The sequence below is a fragment of the Malaclemys terrapin genome, chromosome 3, assembly GCF_027887155.1.
Source record: "Malaclemys terrapin pileata isolate rMalTer1 chromosome 3, rMalTer1.hap1, whole genome shotgun sequence".
Lineage (NCBI taxonomy): Eukaryota > Metazoa > Chordata > Testudines > Emydidae > Malaclemys > Malaclemys terrapin.
Window position 1 is genome coordinate 95,143,083 of NC_071507.1, and position 20,105 is coordinate 95,163,187.

General features: G+C 43.0%; 1 protein-coding gene across 1 annotated transcript in view; it reads left to right on the forward strand.

Annotated features, from left to right (window-relative positions):
- Positions 1–955: 955 nt before the first annotated feature.
- The window catches only part of LOC128833815 (nesprin-1-like), an 87,096-nt gene continuing 67,946 nt past the window's right edge, over positions 956–20,105 (forward strand). Inside the window, exons 1-4 of the mRNA XM_054021968.1 lie at positions 956–1,034; positions 4,458–4,541; positions 9,545–9,637; positions 18,127–18,305. Coding sequence (XP_053877943.1) covers positions 993–1,034; positions 4,458–4,541; positions 9,545–9,637; positions 18,127–18,305 — 398 coding nt within the window. The 5' untranslated portion in view covers positions 956–992. The remainder of the gene's footprint in view (positions 1,035–4,457; positions 4,542–9,544; positions 9,638–18,126; positions 18,306–20,105) is intronic.

Consider the following 20,105-nt stretch of genomic DNA (forward strand, 5'->3'; position numbering starts at 1 on the left):
TACTTAATAGTTTCTTAATGTGCATGTCAAAATTGTAGATTCCTCCCAAGTTTACAGTTTTTAATAAGAATTATAGATTTTTGAGTTTCTACAGCAAAAATGATGGTGAATCTAAATGTAGATGAAATATGTTTTTAGGTTTGGAAATCAGTAGTGATTATTGAAATTGTAAACATTCACTCAAAGCTGGGACTTAAGGTAAAGGGTTCAGTGATGTGGGCTTAAAGTTTAAGAATATTTAAGGTGCCACCGTATTATTTTTTACATTGCACATCTGTATAATAACTTTGTATCCTGCAAGTCTATGTGTTCATTGCAAGTGGATGTGGAAGCTATGCATGGGCATTATTAATAAGATTAAAAAGTAGGCATAGTCCTTCATATGGAGAATCTAAGCCTATTGTTTGCATGTTCCCTTCCTCTCAAGAACACAGAATCAAAAACAGGACTAATTGTGGGAGGGCAAATTAGTGTGCATGAACAGACTTAAGCTGAAGTGGGATCCTGAGCATGAAAATTGAACATGTAACTATACACTCCTCTCTTTGACCTTAATGCTGCTAGTAGGTGGGAATAACTTGGCAGCTGCATATCTCACTAATGCAGAATATAGCTCCCTTTCATTCTCCGTCCCTCTTGTCATTTTTACCTGGATCTTACGGCTAGTCAATGGAGCTATGCTGATTTACATCAGCTGGGGTCTGGCCCTATATGTTCAACATTCCATGCCTTCCCTGTGCGGGGCAGTAGATTTATTTCAGGTCCTTCCATTATGATATTAATGCATCTTGTATTACATTCCAGAGCCAGCATTGCCAAATGATAACTGGCCCATTAAACCATTGCTGACAAAGACCAGATTAATTTTCTGTCCCTTTCTATTTTAACAAAGTAGTAGTGTTGGTAGTTATGATATCTGATTTCTTTTCACCTTTCAGCGCAATCCCCCCTTGGTGGTCAATGATCTGTTTGAAGATATCAAAGATGGGATTATGCTACTTGCTCTTTTGGAGGTTCTTTCTGGTCAGAAACTGGTAAGGATTTGTTTCCATTTGAATTGAGATAAGATGGCTCTCTGAACTTCTAAGTTGATTATTATAATTAAACAGTTTTCTGGGTTTTTTGTTTTACATTGTAATACATGAAAGACAACAGGTGCTTGTGTGTTACAGCATAAAACAAGCTTATTAGCTGTGTGGTCTGCCGGGTTAAGGTATAGGGAATACTTTATTATAGACTGACATTTTTTGTTTTACTCCCTGTTTGTGATATGCTGAAAATATGCACACAGTGTCTGTTGCTTTTTGTTTTGTCTTTTTCCAATCAGCAAATGTTGATTATTTATGTGCATCTTAGCTATCAGTGGGTACGTGTTTCACTGGAGCTTAACATTAAAATGACACTTTTGTTTTGTTTGTGTACCAGCATCATCAGCATCTGAAGTTGACAACAATCACAAATCATTAGAGCCAGTAGAGGGAAAATAAGAACACACAGCATTTTCTGTACATTTCACAGAAATAGTGGCTATCTTACTTGTTTAGTTTATTCATTTCTTTATGAGAGTGGTGAATAGTTAATATTATCTAGAGCAGCGTTTCTCAAATGTGGCCACCGGCCACCCGGGGTTGGGCGGTGATTGGAAGGGGACGGGACGGGCAAAGCAGTAGCTCCTCCTCTGGGGCCGCCAGCAGCGGTTGGGCCCTTCTCCCCTGTAGAGCCAGAAACACCAGAGGAGCAGGCAGCTAGTGTGAATTCTCCTCTTTCCTGGTGGCAGTAGGACTTGGGCTTCTGGCTTCAGCACTGGGTCGGTGGGCTCCATTCCCCCAGCTGCGGGTCGGTGGGCTCTAGGCACCTGGCAGTGGACTCTAGCTTCAGGTGCCGGCCCCACACACATTGTCCCTGGCCCCCACTATCTCCCTAGCCTGCCATCCAGCCTCCTCATTGCCCCTAGCCTCTGCTGCCTTCCTACCCACCTCCTCATCCAGGGCTTAATTTGTCTCCTGGCTTGCTGGGGCTGAGTAAGTCTGCTGTGAAAAGTGATATTGGTATGTTTGTTAATATCACTTTTGAGGGCCTCCCAGTTAGCTAGCAGACTTACTAGCTAGCAAGTCTTTTTTTTTTTAAAAAAAAAGGGCAACCAAAAAAGCAAAAGAAACAACAACAATAAAAAACAAGAACATGCAAAGTACCTTATTTGTGTTTCTATTCTGTTTAGGTCCAGTAAAGTACAGAGACAACTGTACATTATTTTTATTGCTGAGTCCGCAAACAAAACACTACATATAAAAATTACAATGATTTGGACATGTATATAGACACACTTATTTGTTTTTCCTAAAGTTAATTAAGTATTTTAGGAAAAATTGTCAGAGCAGCCACCAGCAAGACCCACCAAAAAAAATTGTGAGAACCACTGATCTAGGGTCCGATTCTCATTTACACTAAGGCCCCTTTGTCCTGCTCTTCTAGCGAAAAGGGCCCCCATTTACACCATTTGAAGGCCCCTCTGCACTTCTAGAGTTGAGTGAAGAGGCTTTGGGGTAACTGAGAATCAGTCTTTAATTCTGGGGCCAACTTGGCCCTATGCGGGGCCGCAGAGGTGAGTAGGGTTATCCCTTAGGAGTGCCAGCCCCTTCCCAACCAGCCCAGGGATCAGATTGCAAGCTCCTAAAGGGTAGAGATAGAATCCTTCCCTGAACTCACTCTAGGGCTCAGGCATTTCACTCTGCCCCCTACTCAAGTCAGTATCTAAATGCCACACTTCAGCCGTTATTCTTTAGTCGTATCTAGCTATCATTTGCTTCCATAAAATATAGGGAGGCATTTTGATTCCAGATGGCAACCTACACTAGATTATAACAGCTTTAAAGTCATTCTGATTGTTGGTCTAAACTACTTGCCAGTCTGACAGTAAGCATGCTTAAGGATACTTCGCTTGAATGTGGATTGCTTAATTTGAGTTATGTGTTCTGAAGGGTTACTAGGATTTCTGCTGTGTTGAACTGCACTAGTTTTTTTACTCTGGTCTATGCTTTTCCGAGAAGGGAAGTCTCCCCCTTGTGGTAAAACGTTATTCATGATCCAAGAAAGGAACTTTACCTTAGTCAATAGTGACATTGAAATTAATTATATCAAAGCCAACATAAATATACTATTGAAAGAAAAGAGGCAACGTAGACCCAGAAAAATGACTAGACTTTTAAAAAGCCACTGTATCAGGTTTACTGAAAGGATAGGCAAAAGAATAATAGATAATTTACAGGTTGAAAAGGACTTTTCATCCAGTATGATCCCAGAGTGTTTTATAATGTATATATAAGTATTAGTTAGGATTACCATCTATGGAAATACAGACACTCCTGGGGTGGAACATAGTTGGTGTTTTACAGTGCACAGCAACAGTACTCTACAGATTAAGACAAGAAGTGAAGATTATTAGAACCCACTGAAATTGCAGGGGGAATTTTAGGATCCATAGCAGACCTTTGTTAAAGTTGTTTATGATTTTCTGAATAGGAATGAAAATGGAAATAGTTAATGATCTAGTGATACCAAAATGTGGATTGCCTATTAGGTGCATTCTGTAGAATGAGTTGTTCAAGATGGGGAAACCTATGGGTCTGGGTCTCAGAGATCCATTTTTCAGATATGAAATGTACATGATCTTAAAACTTGTCTAGACTACACTTTGATTTTAAAATTTACTGAAGAGATTTCTTGAGAATGATACAACCATTCTCTATCTTTCTTGATGGAATAATGTATCACAGGATGATTAGATGTAAATTTTAATGTTCACTTTCAAATTTTAAAAGTTTGTGTCTTGATAACATTCAAAGACTTGTATGTCTCCCCGTTGGAGAAAATCCCGTGGAAAAAGTGAAAACATCTACTTCAAATTGAATTTTTGAAGTAATAACCAATATTATCATTCCCTTTGTAAACAATACTTTGGAGATGGCATGTTCACTTCCCTTACTTATGTGTCCAAAGAACAAAACCTGCTTAAATACATAAGCGTTATTGGGAAGAAAAATAGTTATTAGTATTATAGGAATTGTGATTTGTCATTTAATCTTCAGTGAATCTTCTGCATTTATATGTTCAGAAAAAAATGTAGTAAAGAATAGAGAAATTAGTGAATATTGTTTTTGACTAGCTTGTGTTGTGAGGTTGTTAACTAAATAGAACTTGATTATACTTTTGGATTGCAATACATAGATTTAAAATTTAAGCAAAGCTGTAAAATTCGCCTTCAATATTTGTATCTATTATTATATTTGCTGTATATCTATTTGCATATACAAAAATCCTAATTTGAGTGCATTCAATAATATTTTCACATATCAATCAGGTCACTGCACATGTACATGTGCTTTTATAGTGACATGGCCGTCACTTTGTAAGAACGTTGGTATAAATCTGATTGTAATTTGCACTATTCTTTCTTTAAGCCCTGCGAGCAGGGACGTCATCTGAAGAGAATCCATTGGGTGGCTAATATTGGCTCTGCCCTTAAGTTTCTAGAAGGAAGGCGGGTAAGTTTAATTAACATTCTGTCAGCACCATTTTGTTTCCCCCTGTTGTTCTTTCCTGAAGTCCATATTCTATCTTACCTAATTGCTGTAATCTTGAAGAGTCTGGGCTACACAGAATCCTAAGTATCTATGTGCTGTACATAGGTATGCTATAAAGGTATGACACAATGAAATCCCAATATCAACTTCCAAGGTATGATATTTATAGTGCAACTTTTCTTTTTTGGACATTGAGCAACTATTAATGGACTCCTCAATTATTATGTGTTCTTCAGTTAATTTTCTTAGAACCCCTTATTAATACAGATAAAAAGCTGCCCTACCTGTTGATACATTTGGGGTAAGCAGCTCATCTGCAATTAGAACACATCCCCAAACTTAATTAAATGATATTTGCAAAAATAAATTCCCCAAAAGAATAGATGTGAGAACTTGAAAACATTCTGGTCATTATTTCCCTTACTGGCATTCAGGCCAAGATCCTGCCTGATTCTGGAGAAACCGAACTGTTGCCGTTTTAGTACCAGAAATGAAACAAAACACACTAAATAAAATTCAGAATGTTCTTGGTATGAATGCCAAATAAAGTAATCCTACTTCTGCATGTATTCCTGGGTCTCCTCCTCCTGCTAGCTTTACTCTATTGACTGACGTTTATCTTTTTTATTAGCTTAGATGTCTTTAGTTCCTTTTTACATTTGGCTTTTTTTAAAATTTCTGCAACACCAGATTGCATTTGATAGCATAGTGATAAGAGAGATTAAACCTATGAACCAGCCGCCCTCAGTTGCCATCAGTGATTTTTGGCACATTTTGCTTCCATCTCACACTATGATATCTCTGACCTAATTACTTTTCTGCCACACAAGAGACAGTCATAGCAGCTCCCTGTAGAAATAAATCCAGCTCAGGTTGTTGGGTTTTTTTGGCTCAGTCGTGAGTGGGAAAGGTAGATTTCAAGAAAAGACAAAAATATTCCCAAAACAAAATTTTGCTTCAGCTGACCTAGTGAAGTTTGTTAATACAAACTGAGCTATAGCAGGTTTCAGAGTAACAGCCGTGTTAGTCTGTATCCGCAAAAAGAAGAACAGGAGTACTTGTGGCACCTTAGAGACTAACAAATTTATTAGAGCATAAGCTTTCGTGGACTACAGCCCACTTCTTCGGATGCATCCGAAGAAGTGGGCTGTAGTCCACAAAAGCTTATGCTCTAATAAATTTGTTAGTCTCTAAGGTGCCACAAGTACTCCTGTTCTTCTTTTTGAGCTATAGCAGGCGTTCACCCTGAGAACTTTGTGCTCAAATGCAGTGAGGGCTGCCTTGCCTACTCAGACTGGTGCCACCAAAAAAATGACTAGAACCAGGGAAAGAGAGAACCCGGGGTGCAAAAAGAAAGACATACCTATTTTCCTTCTCTCAGAAAGGCCTGCGTAATCTTTAGTAGAGGACACATTATATAACCTAAAGCAATCTCATGTGATTTCCACTATTTCATCAAAAAACGCTCCTTCTGTACAGAAGGAAAGCTGGACTATCTATTGAAGGAGCCCTGGGATCCATCTTATGCTCTGTTGTTGAATGTTGTCTTTGGTCTCGGTTGGGGTAGCGAAGCTTTTGTCAGATAAGTTTTATGAATTTATCCAGTGATTCTACAAATACTACAGGGACATCTTTAAAAATGCAGCTAATATATTATATTTCTGTGGTAAGGCTGGGACTAGGGATTCACCCAAAGTTCCCTTTGAGCTACAGCATTGCTTGCCATTTTCATATATTTGGAGGTAGAATTGAGTGAGTCATGTACTGCATTGTGCAAAAATCTGAAAACTAATTGGCACTAACCTAATATCTTTCTGGACAAAACTGGGTTTTGCCCTGGACCTGGAAGATTTCCTTTCTAATTCCTCGATCAACTTTAATAGGGTACAAGCCAAAGAAAATACAGAACTTGAAAGGATATGTTCATATGAGCAGTTGCCTAATCAAAAGCTTTTTTGAGAGCCCTGTCAATCTTTTTATCTGTGGGATCTGTTAGGGAAGCTTCGCTCTCTAGAGGAAATGAAGATTTATTGGGGCTTGAGGCAGTTTTGTGGGATGAGCCCCCAAATATATATTTTTTGAGCGAGGCTATATACAGTTAACCAGTAGAAGAAATACAGAATCCTAGTTTCCCCAGGAGACTTATACCAGTTTTTTGTGGAGTGGATTGTCAAAATATCCTGTGGGGAATTCTCCTCTAGGGCTCTTTCTAGGGTTTCTGTGGGATTTTAAGAGGGGAGGGAGTTAGCTGTACAACCCTACATGAAAGTTTTGCCAAACAAACCGTGATCCTTTGCTTTAAATGTTATAGCACAAGGGTGGGCAAACTTTTTGGCCCGAGGGCCACATCTAGGAATAGAAATTGTATGGCGGGCCATGAATGCTAACAAAATTGGGGTTGGGGTGCGGGAAGCGGTGCAGGCTCCAGTTGGGGTGTGGGCTCTGGGATGGGGTTGGGGATGAGGGGTTTGGCATGCAGGAGGGTGCTCTATGCTGGGATCGAGAGGTTTGGAGGGGGAGAGGGGGATCAGGGCTGGGGCAGCGGGATGTGGGCGGGGGAGAGAGGCTCAGGGGTGCAGGCTCCAGGCAGTGCTTACCTCAAGCGGCACCCAGAAGCAGCGGCATGTCCCTTTTCTGGCTCCTACACAGAGGCGTGGCCAGGCAGCTCTGCATGCTGCCACGTCCGCTGGCACTGCCCCTGCAGCTCACATTGGAGCACCGGCGGGGGCCATTGGAGCATGTATGAGCCAGAGGGGGGCCATGTCACAGCTTCTAGGAGCCGCATGGAGCGGCCCCCGACCCTGCTCCCTGACTGGAGTGCCAGAGCGGGGCCATGTGGCTGCTAACTGGGAGCCACGTGGAGTGGCCCCCGACCCTGCTTCCTGGCTGCAGCGCCAGAGCGGGGTCGTGTGGCTGCTACTGGGAGCCACGTGGAGCGATCCCCGACCCTACTTCCTGGTTGGAGCACTGGAGCGGGGCAAGCCCCAGACTCTACTCTCCAACGGGAGCTAGAGGGCCAGCTTAAAATGGCTGGTGGGCCGTATTTGGCCCGTGGGCCGTAGTTTGCCCACCCCTGTTATTGAAGCTTCTGTGGCGCCTCTGTTGCTGGATCAAAGGACATTTCCTTTCTCCATATGGTTAAAGGTCACATGAAATTAGTTTCCTATCCTATTAGTGCCAACCAACATTTGAAGGTTCTTCCACCGACCCCCACCATCATCCCCATCTTCCTCTCACAAACATACCTGCTTAACATGAACACCTTGGGAGTCCATGGTCAGAGATAACACAGTGACTGGAAGCACCCAAGGAGTGTTTTAAAAATTATTGGTGGTTACTGGCAGTACTAATGCTTTTTACAGAAAAAAGGAGGAGCTGTCTGCCCGAGGATACAGAACATTGACATAAAATTAATTAATTAATTCATTCATATATTTTGGGAGTGCATGAAATTCAGAAAAGTTATTCATGATTTACATCACCGTCACTGACAGAAGAATCAGACCCACTATGTATTTATCTTTGCTTTTAAATGCTAATTCTGTGGATATTCTCTCTTATTCTGTTTCATGGATTTCTGTTTTGCTGTTACATTTTCTTTGATTCTACAGTCTATTGTATATTCAGCCTCTTCTTTACTGAGTTTTGTCTTTTGGCGTTATTTTGGTGAGCATATGTCTACTGGTTAGTGTAGGATCCTGAGGCCATGTCTGCACTTACCAGTAGATCAGCACTGCTGCAATCGATGCAACGGATGTCAATTTAGCAGGTCTGATGAAGACCTGTTAAGTCTATGGGAGAACTCTCTCCCATCGATTTGTGTACTGCACCTCCCTGAGAAGAGTAAGGGAAGTCGATGGGAGAGCATCACCCATCGATGTAGACACCGTGGTATATCGCCTTAAGCTACGTCGACTTCAGTTATGTTATTCGCATAACTGAAGTAGCATAACTTGGGTCAATTTACCATGGTAGTGTAGACCAGCCCTGAATCGGATTCTGATCCTGGATTCTGTTCTTGTCTTTGTGATTAATTTACTGCATGACTTTGGAAAGTCATTCATTCTTCTCTGTGCATCTATTTACTTATGTTTAAAAGATACATAATAATGCAGACTTCACTAGGGATGTAGTTAATCTTAATGTTGTTAAAGTCCTTTACAATGCTTGGATGAAAGGATCTCTACTAGACACGTATCTCATCTTTTCTTTTCAACGTCTGTTTATTCTTTTCTTGCTCCCCATTTATTTCCTGTTCCCTTCTTCTCTCTTTCCCTGATCATCTTCATACAAAATATGGCAAGAACAGTTTGTTCATAGCTAAATGAGTAATTTGAGATAACAGCAAGTGAGTACAAGAATGGAATACTGTGGATTCTATGCATTGCATTGCTGATTAGACTTGTTATAGCAGTGCTTTCTTTACAATCCAGAATTTAATTACCAGTAAAATGAATTAATTTATCACATTAAGCTGATTTTATATATCACTGTTTCCTCTTTGCTTTTCATGCTAGTCCATGTACAGAGGATCACCGGTTGGTACAAAGATTTTCTGGAATTTTTAACTCTATAACAAACTTGCATAAGTACAAAAAGTATAAATTAAGTGGTATATTTTTTCCATTTGAAGTTGAATATATTAATGGAACAATCCTGTATTGGCCAAGGTAGTAGTTTAGATTAGTTTTTACATGTAATGTCTATGATTTTATGATAAATCATGTTTAATCACAAACTGAAAAATATATTAATTTTGTTATACTTCCGTTTGTTATCTTGCTTCATTTTAAGTCATTACTGTAGTTGTGCAATATATTAACTGAAGTTCTGGTCACTGCACTGAATTTTTGAATAAAAAAACTAACTATTTTTGCATAAATTTGTTACACACCATTCAGAATCCATGTAATAACTGTCACTCTCTCCTGTATATGATAATGTGTATTTTCTTTTCTAAACAGATTAAGCTAGTCAACATCAATTCAACTGATATTGCTGATGGTAGGCCTTCTATTGTACTTGGCTTGATGTGGACCATAATTTTATATTTCCAGGTATTGTATTTTCTACATTTGACTATTATTTTTTGAAGTAATGGGCCAGATCCTCACCTGACATAAGTTGGTGTAGCTCCAGTGACTTCAATAAAGCTATTCCAGTTTACACCACCTGAGGATTTGGCCCAATGTATGTATGAGGATGGGACTGTTCATTATGTATAAAGTTAAACGTGTGTGTAAGTTTTTACAGGATTGAGGCTCAGGAATGTACCTTTAAGATGATGTCAAGTTATTATTGGCATACACTCCCACTTCTTTTCCTGAAGAAAGCAAACTATATATATATATATATATAAAACCAAGTAAAGAAAAAAAGACTAGTTGTAAACAAGCACCATCAATCACTGTAAGCCTTATTTATACTAACAGAGAGCCTGCTAGCGAATGTACCACGTTTTCAAGTCCAGCACATTTAATATGTAAACATAGTTTACTATTTAATGGCTGAAGCCTGGCCTCACATATACATGTGTGGCACCTACTTATTTCACTGGGAGCTGCAGATACTTTCAAGGATAAAATTTGATCCTGTGTGTAATGAGACACTCACCTTCTGAGCACTTTCTTGTAGCTGGGTGTGGTACTGCATGCCTTTTCCTGCTCCTGCCACCCCCCGGTAGGTTGCTGGCTGACTTTTTGGGATCTTCTGTGGCTTGGCCCTTTGACTGAGTCACAAAGTCCAAATGAATCCCTACCGCAATAGTCAAGAGCTACTAAATGAACAGTTCTATTAAGTCCCTGGCCTCTTTAAATCCAGCCCTGTGTTCAGGCTCTCAAATAAGTCCTGCCCCCTTCTTGTGGTTGATGCTACTATGGCCAGTGGGGGAGCCTGGGCCCACCCACTACTCTGAGTTACAATCCAGTAATCCTGTATACAGCAGCCACGTACGGCTTGATTTCAGTTCATTGCTGCTTCTTCCTTGGCCCTCTCCCTACCTGGTCCATGTTAGCTTATCTCAGGGTAAGGTTCTTAGACCCTTCCTCTCCCTGCAAACCCAAATAAAGCAAATGCAGCCAGAAACAAACTTTGGTTCTTTTTCAAGGAGTGTCCCTGTGGGTGCTCCACTTTAGGTGTCAAGGTGCCCTGCACTTGCAATCGGAGATTTGTAGTAGCAGTGCCCCGGTTGTCCGAGCGGCCACTTAGTGTGCGCAGCCAACCATTCCTCAGTTCCTTTTCTATTGCTTTTGGCTTGAGTTGGACCGCCAGCAGCGCCTCTCTCAAATCGTAAATAGCTACCCTTTCCTTTCATTTTCTTTATAGTTTCTTTCTTTCACTCACCCTGCCTCCAGCAGGCCCCACTTTGAATAACAACGGCTAAGTGCGGGACTCATCTCCTTCTCTCAGGCATGCCTGGCTCTCCTGGTTTCAAATGCTGCTCAGTGTGTCCGCTGCTTCGGAGAGACTCATATTGCCCAGAAGTGTCCGCATTGTAAAAAGTCAACTGCTAGGACATGAAAGGTGAGGGATCTCCAATTTAAACTGTTAAGGATGGAAAAATCCCTCAGACCAGCCTCCGACACTGAGACCAAAATGCCTCCAGGCCAATGATCACCATCGGCAGCCTCTGACAGGGGTTCTACCTCTAAGCCTGTTACCAAGGAGCCTGCTTCCAAAAGGATGCAAAAAAGCGGACCCATACATCCCCACAGAGAGATTCGCCCAAAAGAAAGTGATCTCTGGGTGGAAAATCTGCCCCAGTATCTACAGCACCGAAACCGTTGGACCGGGAGGCACCGGGAATGTTCGGTAGGGAGACATCCCGCGGCGCTAAAGACCCAGCACAGGTAAGCTCTCTCTCAGGTACGTGCCATAAGAATAAAATATCTACCTTGGCACCGGCAGAGCCAAGGAAATCCTCGGCACCAAGTACTGCAGTGAGGTCACCCTCGGTACCCACGCAGCATAGCAAGTCTGCGGTACTGACAGTTCTGACATCAACAGCAAGTTAGAGTGTACTCCCATCCCCGGCACTGAGCTTCCCGGTACTGTGCCAATTCAGCAGGCACACAGATCTCCTAGTCACCTCCATACTCCCTCGTTCAGCACCGATGGTACCCCAGTCAGACCAGCACTGAGCCGAATAAGCACTCCTAGTGGATTTGTACCTCCACTATCTAGTGATGAGGATGAAGAGGATGAATCAGGTCTTTATACCCCCTTGTCATTCCTCCCCGAAACCGGGACCCTCTCACCAACAACCACCTATGCAAGGGCAAAGCTAGCAGGCACAACCACGGATGCCACTGCCTGTTGTTATGCCACCCAATTGGCCATACTGGGACTCATGGGCAATCTACAGAGCCCAGAATCTTAAACCCCCCCAACCTACCAGCATCAAGGGCACCTGGTTCCCTTCACCCACGAACCCACCACCATCAGAGGCCCAGGAGGAAGAGGGAGCCGGAAGAGGCTCCTGAAGGTGGCACACTGCCACCCACCCATTTTTCATCCTTGTCTCCAGATGAAACAATTATGCCACCGCCTCCCACCACAGGAGATGACTTCAAGTCCCTCCAGGACTTATTCAAAAGAGTTGCAGAATCCCTGGACATCTCTCTAGCAGAGCTGCCAAAGACCCAGCACAAACTTACTGACATCCTGCAGGCATCCCCATCAGCAAAGATAGCTCTGCCCATCAATGCTGTTATAATGGATCCTACAAAGATAATATGGCAGACACCTGCCACTGTCCCACCCTCCTGTAAATGCTCGGACAGAAAATATTATGTACCAGCGAAAGGGGCTGAGTTCTTATTTACTCACCCGGCTCCAAATTCACTGGTTGTAGAGGCAGTAAACCAATGGGAAAACAGCACTAGCCAAAAACTACCCCATATGACAAAGACTGGAAAAGGCTTGACCTCTCTAGACACAAAGCCTATTCCTCGGCCTCACTGCAATTTCGCATAGCAAACTACTCTGCTCTGTTGGTGAAATACACTTACAACTTGTTTAATAAAATTACATCTTTTATGAACAAATGTTGGAGGAATAAAAAAAAAACAATACAAAGCTAACATTGTGGAGGGCTCCTTAATTGCCAAAACAGCCCTACAGGCCTCCCTTGATTCCGCTGACATGGCAGCTTGTTATATCGCCTCGCCTGCGGTCATGCGGCAAGCATCAAGGCTCCACCTCTCTGGATTCCTTAGGGAAGTACAAGCCACAGATGAGGACCTGCCCTTTGAGGGACAAAAACTATTTGTGGAAATCACTGATGCATCTCTACATACCTTAAAGGACTTGAAAACCACCTTGAAGACCTTAGGTATTTACATCCCCCCAAACAAGAAGAAACAGGGCAGATTCTACACTCAAAGATTCTGCCCTGCTCTGTACACCCAACCCCAGAGATATTACGATCAATACCGCAAACAAAAATAATTGAGGTGCAGGCAGAACTAAGATCAACCCGCCATGTCTCAAGCTTCAGCATCATATCAATCGTTTTGAAATATCGGTCGAGGGCTCGAGACTTCTATGTTCTCCCATCCCGGAATATCAGATGACCTCCAGTCCATTTGGAGACCGCGTGCTACCACACTACCTAGTCTGGAACAACATCACTACAGACAAATGGGTTCTGGAAATTATCCAGAAGGGTTACTTTATCCCATTTACTTTTACTCCTCCTACCCACCCACCTTCCCCATCCCTCTTCAGGGACCCTCTCACACGCTCCAGTTACAGCAGGAAATAAACCACCTCCTGTAACTGGGAGCCGTGGAACGAGTACCACCTCAACACAGGGGAAGAGGGTTTTATTCCCATTATTTTCTCACTCAGAAAAAGAACGGTGGATGGAGACCCATTCTGGACTTACACAAACTCAAAAAGTTTGTGAGGATTCAGCATTTCAGAATGGTAACCCTGGTATCCATAATTGCGGCATTAGAGAAAAGAGATTGGCTCTTGTCCCTCGACCTACAAGATGCCTACTTTCACGTCACCATTCATCCAGCGCACAGAAGATTCCTGTGCTTCACACTAGGACATCAACATTACCAATACAAAGTGCTACTCTTCAGATTATCGACAGCCCCCAGGGTATTCTCCAAAGTCTTAGCCATTGCTGCAGCTCACCTCCGCATGTAAGGGGTAATGATCTTCCCATACTTGGACGACTGCTTCATAAGAGTATCAACACAACAGGCAGCAGTCCAAGCTACACAAACCACAATAACCCTCTTCTCCAACCTAGGGTTTCAAATAAACGTCCAAAAGTCCACCTTGGTCCCTGTCCAACAACTAGAGTTTATAGGGGCCTACCTCGACTGCCTCCCAGCAGCGATTCCTCAACCTAGCCACGCTGATAACTACGGTCACAGATAGTCCTCAAACGTCCGCCAGGACCTGCCTACAACTCTTGGGACATATGGCTGCTACGACTTATGTAGTCAAACATGTCAGACTACATATGGGATGCCTACAGGCCTGGCTTTGCACTTGTTATATACCACACAGGCATTCCTTCCACAAAAGACTCACAATGTCCCGCAAGGTGAAGGATTCCCTCCAGTGGTGGTTGCAACTGCAAAACGTCTGCTCGGAGATCCCATTTCAATGAAAAGCTCCCACCATAACCATCACCACGGATGCCTCCCACATGGGATGGGGAGCTCATCTGGACAACAACACTATCTAGGGATGCTGGTCCCGTGGAAGCCAACTTACATATAAACATTCTAGAGCTCAGAGCAATCAGAAAAGCATGCGAGCACTTCCTTCCACTCATCCACAACAATACCATCAAAGTCCTCACGGACAACACAGCCTGCATGTTTTATATAAACCGACTGGGGGAGATCGATTATATCCTCTGTGCATCAAGGCACTACACCTATGGCAATAGTGCATCTCCAGCAATGTAGACATTTCCGCATCTTACCTGCCAGGGCTTCAGAACACCACGACAGACCAACTGAGCAGCCATTTCTCACAAACCCATGAGTGGGAGATAGACTACCCAACTCTCCTGATCATATTCCACTGGTGGGGGTTCCCTATTACAGACTTATTCGCAATGGCTCACAATACAAAATGCCCTCAGTATTGCTCCCAAGTGGGGCTCGGTCCGCACCCCCTGGGCGATGCCCTTCTTACAAAATGGGAGGCGTCACTAATATACGCCTTCCCCCTGATTCCTCTTTTGAACTGGGTGCTACACAAAATCAGACAGGATAAGGCCAGGGTCATAATTATTGCACCCACATGGCCCAGGCAAACATGGTTCCCATGCCTGAGGCAGATGGTGGTGAAACCACCTCTCACTCTTCCACTACTTCCTCACCTCTTGACACAGGATGACAGCTGAGTCAGTCACCCCAACCTAGCGGTTCTTCACCTCAAGGCCTGGTTACTCCATGGCTAATGGGGCTGGACAATGACTACTCCAAGGAAGTTAAAGACATTCTCTTGAATAGCCGCAGGCCGAGCACATGGAAAACATACACTCGGAAGTGGATACGATTCTGCACCTGATGTGAGGCTAACCACATGTCTCCTCATTTCGTTCCACAAAGGTGCACCTAGCTGCAATCACCTCACTACATGATAAGGTAGACGGAACCACCGTCTTTGTTCACCCAACAAGTAAGTGTTTCCTAAAGGGCATGACTAACATCTACCCATCTCTGAAAGACCCTACTCCTATGTGGGATCTTAACCTCATGCTATACACCCTCATTGGCAAACCATTCGACCCCCTCGCGACTTGCTGATTGCTACATTTATCGATGAAGGTCTCCTTCCTTATCACGATCACTTCAGCAAGAAAAGTAGGAAAACTAGGGGCCCTAATGGCACACCTGCTATATACCACATTCCATAAAGACAAACTGATCCTAAAAGCCCACCCCAAATTTATACCTAAGGTAGCCTCCTCATTTCATTTAAACCAACCCATTTACTTACCTGTGTTTTTTCTGAAACCCCATGCCGACACTAGGGAGGCATCCTTTCACACTTGCGACGTCCATAGAGCTCTGGCCTTCTACCTAGAACAAAGACATTTAGAAAATCGTCAAGTCTCTTTCTATCAGTCACAGAGCGACGGAAGGGTGAGGCCATCTCTAAACAAAGACTAACTAAGTGGATTTCTGGCTGTATCCACCTGTGATAGCATCAGAGCAACACCCCAGCTCCAGCTGGGGTTCGTATGCACTCCACCAGAGTGCTATCCATGTCAGTAGCGTTTCTCAATAATGTACCCATCGTAAACATTTGCAGGGCAGCCTCGGCCCACACGTTTACCAAACACTATGCCCTGGAATAACACTCCTCTGCCAACACTCAGTTTGGACTCTCGGTGCTATCCACCATCGACAAAGATACTCCAAAGCCCCTCCTTCCATCGAGGGGTACTGTTCCATAGTCACCTAAAGTGGAGCATCCACAGGGACACTCTTTGAAGAAGAAGAAGAGACTGTTACTCGCCTTGTACAGAAACTGTGGTTCTTCGAGATGGTCGTCCCTGTGGGTGCTCCATTACCCTCTCTTCTCCCCTCTACTTCGTAGTTTCATGCTGACTCTTTGGCATAGAGAAGGATGGTTGGCTGCGCACGCTAAGTGGCCATTCGGAGCAGCGCAAGACAGCTGCTGTGCGTGCGTGGCCAACCGGGGCACAGCTACTACAAATCTCTGATTACAAGCACAGGGTGCCAAGACACCTAAAGTGGAACCTCAATTACTGCACAAGGTGAGTAACCTTCTCTTATCCCTCAAGTTTCTGTGGCCAGAGAGAAGCCCCCTTCCTCGCATCTCTGGTCCCAGGGGCAGCTCCTTTTGTCTAGGCCAGGAGGGCCCTGATTGGTTGTGATAGCCCCTCTATCCCTTGGAGAGCCACATCTCTCTAGCTTTCAAAATGACTACTCCAGAGAGTCCTCTTTAGGCAAGCTTGAAGGACCCACATTAGCTGCTCTTTTCCTTTCAGCTCACTGCTTCTTGGGGCAGGGTATGATAGGACCATGGGGCCTCCAGTAGGGAACCGTAAAGGCCGAATGCACCCTGCAACACTGTGGGTGGTAGAGTGGAAATCATTTATGCTCTCCAGGGGTCAAAATGGGGAAAAAGATGGTGTTACTTTTCAGACTCTGCCCCTCGGAGCTCACAAAATGAAACACTGCTCACAAAGGGATGATTGTGTGTCCTTTTTGGCTCCACAGGGCTCCTTGAGTTTGGCTTCCCCTTGGCATGGCTTCAGTTGGCCCATGGGCTTTGCTAGGCTTCTTGGGCTTGGCTCCTTCTTGACCAGGGGAAAAAAGTGGTGGTATCTCCCAAATGCAAAGCATATGTGGCACCAACATTACAACAGTAAATTGTGCAGATCTGAGATTCTCCCTCTCGTTTCTGACATGAGGAATGCAATAATTAACCATGTTGACATTTAAATGATCATCACTGGGCAACTGAGTTAATGTCTTACTGAGATGAGTGGGGCACTTCTCACCTGGCAGAGCTGTTATTCCAAGCTGTCTCTAAAGCAACCTTTGCACCAGAGAAGTGCTGGTACAGTGTATGGGCATGTAGCAGCTGTTGCCAATCCCTGATACTCTCTAGGAGAGCCTGATTCTTTAAGGTACTGAGCTGTTCTGTGATGTTCTCTGAGCAGTCTAAACTCTCTGAATCTTTGTTTCTTCAAGTAGGCAAATATGTGCCAACCATATATATATTTCCTATTAAAACCAAGTTGTGAATGTAATGCTCTTAAAAGTGTGGAACTAATGGTTTTCATTTGAGCCAGGCATGGGGCATATAAGTGCTCTGCGAATTGCCTCACCGGTATTTGCTAATGTACACCCCTGTATTATTCCATTGCAAGACTTCTCCTAACTAGAGACATCCAGTCATTCAGAATCAAGCCATAACAATGGACTAGTTTGGGGATGAAAATGAAACTACTACAATGAGGTCATCAGAGTCACTTTAACTATTTTGAGGAGGTCATGACAAGAGGACCGAGGCCTTGTTAACTTCCCCAGCTGCCACCAAATGCCCTCTTTTTTGGCCATTGTTGGTTAAACATAGCATATTTGGAAAGGTCCTTTCCAGTGTTCACTCTGATTCAAATTCACCAATGGCATCAGGAGATGCAGCTCTATTTAAGTTGATGGAATTGTATTTTTTTTGTGCTAGTGGTGAATTTGCGCCAGTATCTCAGTACAATGAACTAGTAATTTGCAATTACTATGCAATGCTATGTAAAGTGTAATGCTATGTAAAGTGATACATTTACACATTGTTCAAGCAATAGGACATCAGTAAGAGTCAACAGTTGCTGGATGCTCAGCAAGTCTGAAAAGAGAGCCATTTATTTAGGCACTTAAATAAGGATTTATGAAGTGACTTTTAGAATTTTTTTTTAAATCTTGCTCATTATTTTTATGTTTTTTAATCTTAGCCCATGTCTAATCCTGTTAATGTCCTGTTCATTATGATTAAAATAAATATCAGTATTACAATAAACTAATCATTCTAAACACAGATTGAAGAGCTGACAAGCAACCTTCCACAGCTGCAGTCATTGTCTAGCAGTACGTCTTCTGTGGACAGTGTTGTCAGCTCTGAGGCTGCAAGTCCACCAACAAAACGGAAGGTAGTAACCAAAGTTCAAGGAAACGCTAAGAAGGCTTTGTTAAAGTGGGTGCAGTACACAGCAGCAAAGTAAGTTAAACTCACAAATTAATTTAGATTGTAAGCTTTTTACTTAGGACTGGAGTTCTTTTTCTGTGTTTTTACAATGCCTAGCACAATGTGTTCCTGGCTTATGACTGTGGCTCCTAGGTGTTACTATAATACAAATAATAATAATGAATAATAATTTAGATTACGTTTGCAAAGCAATCCCATTTTATGGTATTTGAAGCAGAATTATCCCTGAGACAGTGAAAAACCGGAAGGGGAGTTGGATGTTGTCAGAATGGCACAGCGTTGGCTCTTGTTGCCAAAACCTTTCATACAACGTTTGTCCCATATTGAAAGGGCACTCTTTACCCACTGTGCTTTTCTGTCATTTCTGTCTCAGTGAGTGAGTACAATTGTACTTGAGTGCGAGTTGTTGAAAATCGTGACTATCATGCTTTAAGCATTGGTACACAGTTACATATTATTATATAAATTGCATTAATTTTCATTTCCTATTAAACTAAATTGGCTCAGAGGTTTAACAGGGCACCCTCTTGTTAGCTTCAAAACATTTATCTTCATTTGGTACAATTCTCCTGTTTGCCAATTCCAAAGAGGGCATAAAAAAAAAAGGAAATTAGATCAAAGAGACAATAGTGATCTGATTGCTTCCACAATAAGAAAAATAAAAAGACAGATCCTTCCCCCCAAAGCCATAAAAGAATAAACTGTATTTAATTGTTCAAATAAAGTAAATAATTATCTGAACATACAGACATCCACAAAAATATCGAGGGAGAACAACCAGCACAGAGAAATAGAATGGAGCCCCAGAGAGAGTAAATCTGATCATAATGTCATAGAACTCTATGCCCGGGTCTCTATAACACCAGTGCAGTCAGTATAAGGCAATTTACAGTTCAATGCAATCTACTTTGGCATAGTATTCTTCCTACAAAATTGTTTGCAGTGAGAGACAGACTACTGCAAGCCGATAGCAGCACCATCTAGACAGGTGGCAAGTGAAAAATTCTAGTGATGGGTGAATACAGCAACCAAATTGACTCAAACATGGGGAGAGGAAGGAGCATCATGGTCCCCATCCCTCTATACAAACTCACAGAGTAGAATGGCTGCACTGCAGGAGCAGGCTGTGCCATTTGAAAGCATGGGGTACCCTGAACAGCCCTCAGGAACTGATCCAAAGCCCACTGAAGGGATTGGGAGTCTTTCCAAAGATTTCAGTGGGCTTTGGATAAGGCCCTCAGAGAAAGACACTGCCTCCATGAAAAACAAATCTCTCTAAGCTACCCCTGCGACTCCACACTACCCAAAGAGAGGGCAAGCACCTGAAGGCCGCAAGATGGCCTCACTGGAAGTTTGCCTGGATAAGGACTGAATAAAAAGCAGGGTAAGGACCTCAGTATCTGGACATGAACATAGTTTTCAGAATTACTTTGAAAAATTTAAGTATTACCCATTGCTGATTATTTTCTCTTTAGGATAGTGCTAATCACTTAGGCCTGGTCTACTCTGGGGAGGGGATTGATCTAAGTTACGCAACTTCAGCTACGCAAATAACGTAGCTGAAGTCGATGTATTTAGATCTACTTACTGTAGTGTCTTCACTGTGGTAAGTCAACGACTGACGCTCTCCCTTTGACACCGCCTACCCTTCTCGCTCTGATCGAGTACCGGAGTTGACAAGAGAGCGCTCAGCGGTTGATTTATTGCATCTAGACTAAACGCGATAAATCGACCTCTACTTGATCAATCACTGCCCGTCAATCCAGCGTGTAATGTAGACATGCCCTTGGGTTCCCTCTTTCACAGTGGTAG